At 34.1% G+C, this 8,478-nt stretch overlaps 1 protein-coding gene across 2 annotated transcripts; it reads left to right on the forward strand.

Moving 5' to 3' along the window:
* The first annotated feature begins 1,041 nt into the window (after positions 1–1,041).
* On the forward strand, positions 1,042–7,395 carry LOC107904224 (subtilisin-like protease SBT3.10). 2 transcript variants are annotated; one of them, XM_041091548.1, is made up of 10 exons: positions 1,042–1,220; positions 1,319–1,410; positions 1,513–1,619; positions 4,728–4,883; positions 4,965–5,638; positions 5,717–5,796; positions 5,878–6,120; positions 6,192–6,306; positions 6,392–6,584; positions 6,672–7,395. In XM_041091548.1, the coding sequence occupies exons 1-10, from the start codon at positions 1,098–1,100 to the stop codon at positions 7,232–7,234; spliced, it is 2,346 nt and encodes a 781-aa protein (XP_040947482.1). In that variant the 5' UTR covers positions 1,042–1,097; the 3' UTR covers positions 7,235–7,395. The 2 variants fall into 2 exon arrangements, with proteins under 2 accessions (XP_040947482.1, XP_040947483.1); XM_041091549.1 differs by having other exon boundaries at positions 1,522–1,619.
* Positions 7,396–8,478: the final 1,083 nt, after the last annotated feature.

Consider the following 8,478-nt stretch of genomic DNA (forward strand, 5'->3'; position numbering starts at 1 on the left):
TAAGCTCTGTGAACCCCTTTGAGCTTTCGTCAGAGTACGGGAGACAACCCCAACATCGGGACAATATCTTCTGTTGAGGGAGCGAGACACTCCAAAGCAAATACTTGCCCTCAACAATAGTGAAGAAAGAAAATTACAGTGCTGATTGACAAAATAAAGACATATTTATTTATGTATATTAAGGGTCTAGTTTCTCGAAGCGATCGCGAGTGCATGATGGAAGTGGTAGCTGAATAATGGAAAAGAAAGTGCTACTTGGTTTTCTGCAAAATGATCACTACAAACAAAACATACGACACCAACATCTATGAGAGACCTGAAGGAAGGTTCCTTTTGTCGGGGCAGCGTGCTTCCCATCGTGGCTGCACTAAAATAAAAAAAAAAAGTTTGCAGTTGACTGGTTCATGGCAAAATATCATAGCCGCTCAATTTGGAACGATAATCGATTCAGGATTTGAAAGGAAGAGAGGGGGTGGGGGAATATTACACTCTTTTAAGAGTATATCAATAATTGCAGCAGCCAATGATAGCAGCAAAGACAAATTAAAGATGAACCACACCTCATTTTTTTTATGGAAATTAATCAGTAAAATGGGATTGAAAGTGGGATGCTTTTATCTTCAACAGGGACTTGTTCCTATCTGAAAATAACAGTAGGAATGGTGCACTGATAGCACCCCCCTCCCCCCTGCTGAAAGAAAACAAGGCAGTAATTTGCTTCCAATAGTGGAAGCATTCATTTACACAGTCATACCTGCATGACAATTCCAGACTATATACATAGAAACATATATTTTAATATGGATAATTCTCCATTATTTGAGGGTTAATGCAATTATTTACCTACCACTAAACTAAACTACTCATCCTTCATACCAAATAAACACATTTGTTTGTGGAACAAGGCATGCATAGGGCTAAACTATATTTGTCTTTAATTCACTAACTTTTTTTTTAATTTTTTTTATAGAAAGTAGCTTTTGTGGCAAGGAACAGGTCCACCTTTTCTTTTTTCTCTATTTAAAGAACGATTGGTTCCAAGCACGAGAACCCATCCATCTCTTCTTAGTTTCTCTGTCATTACCAAAAAAAAAAAAATGGGGTTTCTTTTGCATGATCAGAAGAACACTATGATTATGTCGTTTGTTTTAGTTCCTTTACTGCTGATTCTAAACATGCATTACTATATGTTACCAGCTCTTGCAGATTCCAAGCGAAATGTTAGTAAATCCTGCCATGAGAATACCATGATGGATCTCTCATTCATTTTCCTTTTTTAATTTTCTTTTGATTACGCTGATTAAATTAAACTGGACAGGTTTACATTATTTACATGGGAAAAAGGCAGCACCTTGATGTTGAGCTTCTTACAAAAACCCATCATGATATGCTTGTAACTGTTCTTGGGAGGTTCAAAACCAAAATTACTTAAACTTACAATTAACTAATATTTTCTTATATTGAAACGTACTGCCAACACATACATGGGTTTTTCTCACTAAAAGCTTAAAGCTATGGCAGCGAAGAAACATCCGAAGATTCCATTGTATACAGCTATAAACATGGTTTCTCTGGCTTTGCCGCAAAGATGACAAAGGCTCAAGCTCTAAAGCTCTCAAGTATGCGTACCGCAACTCATTTCCTTTTTCCTTTTTATTTTGGTCTAAACTAAAATATTATCAGCTCTTAAGTTTCCTACTTTCATGTTTTTTTTTCATTTAAATAATTTTAAATTTATATCGAAATAAAATTTTATTCTAAAGTTTTGCATCACAAATTAAAGGTTAAGTGTTTAGTTAAATAAATCAAATTCCACGAACTTGTTGGTTTTTTTTTTACAGAAACATTAGATTTTTTTTAATTTCTGAAAATGAAAAACTTATTTATTAAATATATATTTTTTAAGGAGTATCTCGACACTCATGGGTGTCGAGTTTAATATAGAGTTTTTAACTATTGAACTTTTTCGAGAATAGGAATATTAGAATTTTTTTAATTTCTGACAATGGAAAACTTATTTATTAAAATATGTTTTTCGAAGGAGTATTTCGGCACTCATGGGTGTTGAGTTTAGTATAAGATTTTTAACTATTGAACTTTTTCGAGAATAGGAAGAAACAAAAAGAAAAGAAAAGAATGTCAATTGATGGGTGTCATGTTCCACTATATTTAGTTGACTCCAAACCTCATTATCAATTTATGTAGTTGGCTTAATACATAATAAGAAAGAAAGAAGATATAAAGAGTAGTCAAAATGTTAAGCCAAACTCGGCATGAATTGGTAACAAGATACAGAGTCGACTAAATAAGGTGAAGCTCAACATTTATGCATGTCAAGATCCCTAGTTAGTTGACATTCTCTTTTCTTGTCTCATTCTTAATCTCGAGAAAATTCAATAGGAAAAAATCCTATACTAAACTTGACTCTTATTAGTGTCGACGTGCTCCCTAAAAAATTATATATTGGGGAATAAGTTTTCCCTACACCTATTATCAGAAATAATAAAAAAATTTAATATACAAGTAAAAAAAAAAGCTTGAACAATAAAAAAAATTAGAGTTGTGTTTGAACTAGGGATTTGAATACGTATTTTTTATAGGTTTAATCCACAAATTGGCACTTAATAATACTATTTTTCTATCTTGGTATCTAGATTTTTTTTTTGGTCACATGTTGTACTTAAACTAGTTTTTCTCCTAAGTTGGTACATTTGTTAATCCAACAGTTAGTCAAATCATTAAATCTATTTTAAAAAAGGCTAAAGCCACAAATTAGTACCTAAACTATATCATTTTTCTCAAATTGGTACCTAAACCTTTATTTTTTTTGTCACAAGTGGTACCTAAGCTATTCTTTTAGTACTCATTTTACACCAAAATGTTATATTTGAAATTAACTCTTTTATTTCCCTTTTTTTCTTTTTACACTATTTCTCTCTTTATCCCCCTTTTGTTTCTTCTTCCTTTATAATGTTTGACAATACCAGCAACGCTTGAAAATTTCCCTCTTGAGGTTAAGATGCTGGCGATTAATTTTGTTTTTGAACTTCATTGCCTATTTGCTCGACCTAATGGGATCAAAAAAGTTATGTCATCGATCAAAACTAGTATTTTCAGAATTGGACGGCGGTTGGGATACTGGTTGACTCGTAAATCGATATGGACTGATTGTATCAAGCTAAAAACAACTATTGAACTGATTCCTCTATTTTTTTATGAATTTTAATCATTTATTTGATGAAATTAGACGAATTGATAGAATTGATTATTGGTGGCCTAATTGGTTTGACCATCGGTTTGGTTCTGAAGAAAAAAATTAAAGAAAAAAGAATATATATATATATATATATAAAATAGAAAATGATTTTTTTGTCTATTTTTTTGCCATGTGTCAATTTTTAATTGGTTATCTTTTAAAAAAATAAATTTAGGCTTAGTTTCTCATTACTTTAAAAAAGTGCTTTGTGAAAGTGCCTAATTTTAAATGATATACATTTAAAGGCCTTTTTTTAAAAAAATAATATAAAAAATAATTAATTACAAAAATGGGATGGGGGGAATTAATTGCAAGAATTAGTCGTTTGTTAGTCTGACACATCGACGACACCATCCTCCTTTTTAGCTAATCATCACGCAGTCATAGTTTAGGTATCAAAATGAGAAAAATGCATAGTTTAGGTATCAATTTGTGAGTTAAGCCTTTATTTTTTTTTTTAAAAAATAGACTTAATGGTTTGACTGAGGTATCAACTTGGAAAGTGAAATAGTTTAAGTACCACTTATGACAAAAAAATTAGGTACCAAAATGAAAAAAATGATATAATTTAGATACCAATTTACAAGTTAAACTTTTTTTAAAAGGTAAATCAATTGGTTTGGGTAAAAAAAAAAGGGAAGAATTTCTAATTTTGTCAAGAAGGGATGAGTTCCTTGTTCATATTCCATGGATATTTTTTCAAAAGTTGACAAATTATTTTTTCACGTGATCACCAAATTTGTTTAAGATTGAAGTTGTGAGGAATATATTTGAGAAGGTTTAAAAATTATAATGTGCTTTTGTTTTGTTTTCTGTCATATAAAAATATTATAAATATTAAAATAAATGTTATTTAAAATTTAATAATATAAATAATGGTAGCAAAGGAAATGAATGTATATAAAATTACTGATTATGAGTTGGAATTGATCACCAAAATACTTGTATTAATCTCAAATATTCACTTATTTGATTTAAGGACCATCAATAAAATTTGTTGTGAATTGATGTCGAGTATATTGGTAGTAAAAAAACCACCAAACAATTATTGCACCATATTCCTATATGAGATGTGTCAACATCAATTCCCACGTACCAACAATATCTATATTTGAAACATCCTCATGCAATGGTATACAAATGGTCAAGTTATTATAACAAAGTTAGATTAATGTTATAGCAAAATAATGTAAACAAAAGAAATATTAACAAGTTATTAAAAAGACTCTATTTTAACAAGCCAATCGTTTAGCTAAAGATAAAGAATCATACCACATGATAAACTCAGAAATAACATGCATGAACGTGAAGAACAGAACAGAAGTTTATGTTTGAATATATGATGAGTGATCACACAAAGTCATAACTTAGCATATATAGATAACACCATCTTTAACTAAAAAAGGTGAGATTGTTGAATCTTTGATGGAGTGGAAAGCTTTTAATCCTAGATTTTGTGTTGTGGTCATAGAGTTACCAGGTGTGATTCATGTCACACGCAATCGATTTTATAAGGTTCAAACAACCAGAAGCTGGGATTACCTTGGACTCTCTTCCACCTCCTTGTCCAATCTTCTGAATAAAAGCAAAATGGGAAATGGTGTTATCATCGGTCTCCTTGATACAGGTCTGCTTCTCGTCTCTACCACTCATCCCTGTTTGTACTGTGAAACAGCTACTGATTAAATCTCTTTTAAGTAATAAGCAGGGATATGGCCAGAATTAGAAGTTTTCAATGATGAAAATCTGGGGCCAATCCCCTCTCGATGGAGGGGAGTTTGTGAATCTGGACAACACTTTGATGGTGCAAAAGCCTGCAACAGAAAATTGATAGGAGCTCGTTATTTCATAAGTGGACTTGAAGCTGAGTATGGACAGCCATACAACACTAGTGAAAACGATGATTACATGTCCCCAAGGGATTCCAGTGGGCATGGAACCCACACATCTTCAATTGCTGGTGGCTCGTTTGTTGCCAATGCCAGCTATGATGGGCTAGGTCTTGGCACGGTGAGAGGTGGTGCACCGGGAGCTCATCTAGCTATTTACAAAGTATGTTGGCGCTTGTATGGAGGTGTTTGTGCCGATGCCGATGTGTTGAAAGCCTTTGATGAAGCGATAAATGATGGTGTGGATGTGTTGTCAGTGTCTCTTGCTGCTGATATTCCCTTGTATTCTGAAGTTGACCATCGTGGTTCAATTCCTATCGGTTCATTTCATGCTGTAGCAAAAGGGATTACCGTTGTTTGTGCAGCAGGGAACGCAGGTCCGAGAGCTGAAACTGTACAGAACACAGCACCCTGGATTTTGACTGTTGCAGCAAGCACTGTGGATCGGTCCTTCCCCACACCTATAACACTAGGAAACAACCAAACCATCATTGTAAGCAACAAGACACTAACTGGACAACGAAAATGGCTTGATCGTATTCGAACTAACAGCTATAAGTATCAATTTCAGGGTCAAGCAATGTTCACAGGAGAGGATACAGTGTCTGCAGCGTTGGTGTACCCTGAAGTCTCGGACCTCATGCCTCCACGGTAATTACTTACAAAACAATCCTGGTCCATCTCTTCAGCCTTGTTGTTCTCAGTACTTAAGCTAACTGAGTGGTCCTACAGTAACTGTGAATCCCTCTCGTCAAATGATGATTGGATGGCCGGAAAAATAGTGCTTTGCTTTGCTTCAGACTACAATCAGAGCTTGTTAAATGATGCTATATTGTCTGTCAAAGCGGCGGGTGGGTTGGGAGTGATTGTTTCTAGGAGTTCAAGTAATTATTATCCATATGCTATGAACTTCCCATGTCTTCAAGTAACCTATGAAACTGGAACTCAGATCCTGTATTACATTCGATCTACAAGGTAAAATCGTTGAGACTATCCAGTTTCTTTGTCATCAAATCATTGTTAACTGTTGCTCTCGAACTTCGCAGTAATCCCCAAGTAAGACTGAGTCCATCAAGAACGCATATCGGTAAGCCAGTGTCAACCAATGTGGCATACTTCTCATCTCGAGGGCCTAGTTCCAATGTCCCTGCTATACTTAAGGTTACTCACCTCACTTCTTATCCATTTTGCGATATCAATCTGTTAAAAACTCATCAAAGCTTGCTATGATCACTGTGTGACACAGCCAGATATAGCGGCTCCTGGCGTCCAGATACTAGCTGCAATTCCTCCTTTTGATGAAACAACAACTGGTGCATTTGCTTTTCTCTCAGGAACATCAATGGCAACTCCCCACGTGTCCGGAATTGTTGCTTTACTGAAATCATTGTACCCGGATTGGTCCCCTGCTGCTATTAAATCAGCAATTATCACCACTGGTATGTATATTCATTGAATCACAATATTTGCAAATACCATTCACCTAGGCTACCTTCTTGAACTGTTTTCATCTCTTAACTACACAGGATTGACTTCCCATCAATCTGGAGGACCAATTTTTGCAGAGGGAGAACCACCAAAGCTTGCCGACCCCTTCGATTTTGGAGGTGGAATTGTGAACCCAAACAGCGCGGCCGATCCTGGCCTGGTTTATGACATGAATACAGAGAATTATGTGCATTATCTTTGTGCCATGGGTTACAATAACTCTGATATCTTCCAGCTCACTGAACATCCAGTAGTTTGCCCCTCCAAACAACCTTCTATTCTGGACGTAAACCTCCCATCCATAACTATCCCGAACCTCAAAAAGCCAACAATTCTTACCAGAACAGTCACAAATGTGGGACCTGTCAACTCCAAATACAAGGCTAGCGTTGAGTTTGCATCTGGCATAAACGTAGCAGTGAGACCTGAAACATTGATCTTCAGCTCTAGGACGAAGGCCATCTCCTTCTCTGTGATGATTTCATCTGCCCACAACGTAAATGCAGGGTACTATTTTGGAAGCTTGAAATGGACAGATGGTGTGCATGTGGTTCGAAGTCCGATATCTGTGAGAACTGAGGTTGGAGAAAGCTTTTTCTGATGAAAACACTCCAGTCCAGCAGTTGACAGCAATTTACAGAAATGAACAAAAATAATAGAATAGTATGTGGTACTCCCTAAGAATCTATATCATGGAACAAAATAAAACCTTATAATCAACCATAAGCTTGCAATTGTAAACTATTGTGCTTTATGCTTTCATCAGTTCATTTTCTACTTGAAATGGTATTGTAACAAAATATATGGTACCCTGAACCTGCATTAGTCAAATAACTGAGCATCATCCTTAAATGAAATGACCCATATATACAAAAAGAAATGACATAGAAGCTAAAGAAGGATGGTAGAATAAAGCATGTTAAAATCCGCTTTAACAATGAACCACTCCATGCTTCTTTGTAAACAGTCACCTTCGAAAGAAAAAATCATGGAGAAGTGAGAAAAATGTGTAAACACAAACATAGTCTCAATCGATCAAATTTTCGAATTTAGGATGCACCTCACGTCTTCTAATCTTTGGGTCTTTCCGAAATTCTCCGCCTCGAACTCACAACCTGACATCAATTTCCCTAACAAGATGGCTATGTTTCTGTACTGCCTTACCCACCTTCTCCTCGATATGCTTTGTGTGCCATAAAAGGAGAGTTCATTATAGTAAACATGAACGAAAAATGGACGTCGTGCAAAGAATACCTTGGATTTATTTATTCATTTATTGTTTTAATAACAAAATTAGGCATTCAATGTTTATGTATTCTACTCATTTGATCTTAATTAAATTTAAAATATTCAACAAATTTAGTCACCAATGTTTACAAAATTTGTCATTCTAATTCTAATTTTTTTAAAAAAAATTCAAATATAGCCCTCAATAATTATAAAAATATCAATTTAGCTCTATTTCTAAAAGTTACAAAAAAAAAGAAAAAAATTGTTAAAAATTTCAGTTTTGGATAAAAATTATAAAAATGATTTAAAAAAGGTATAAATAAAAAAACAAAAAATATGTATTAAAAATAAAAAAAATACAAAAAAGAAAAGAAAAAGAATACATATATCAGATGATTTAAAATGAAATGAACACGAAATAGATTGATGAATATTAGAGAGATGAAGTTGGACATCCCCATGGGATATGGAATTGACAAAGTTATCTCCCTTAAATTAGATTTTCTGGAACTTTGATCGTTTGATCAACACACTTCGACTACTAAAGTTTGGAATTAGTTAACAATGACATGTCCAAGTTGGAAAAAATAAGGAGAAAAAAATATATAGATTTTT

The sequence above is a fragment of the Gossypium hirsutum genome, chromosome D04, assembly GCF_007990345.1.
Source record: "Gossypium hirsutum isolate 1008001.06 chromosome D04, Gossypium_hirsutum_v2.1, whole genome shotgun sequence".
NCBI classification, from domain to species: Eukaryota; Viridiplantae; Streptophyta; class Magnoliopsida; order Malvales; family Malvaceae; genus Gossypium; species Gossypium hirsutum.

What these genes read in the sequence shown, in the direction of transcription:
- LOC107904224 (XM_041091548.1), top strand. Translation starts at nt 1,098, where the DNA reads ATGGGGTTTCTTTTGCATGATCAGAAGAACACTATGATTATGTCGTTT. An exon ending in TTGCAGATTCCAAGCGAAAT is followed by an intron (nt 1,221 to 1,318) that starts GTTAGTAAATCC and finishes TAAACTGGACAG; the next exon opens with GTTTACATTATTTACATGGG. An exon ending in TATTACATTCGATCTACAAG is followed by an intron (nt 6,121 to 6,191) that starts GTAAAATCGTTG and finishes CGAACTTCGCAG; the next exon opens with TAATCCCCAAGTAAGACTGA.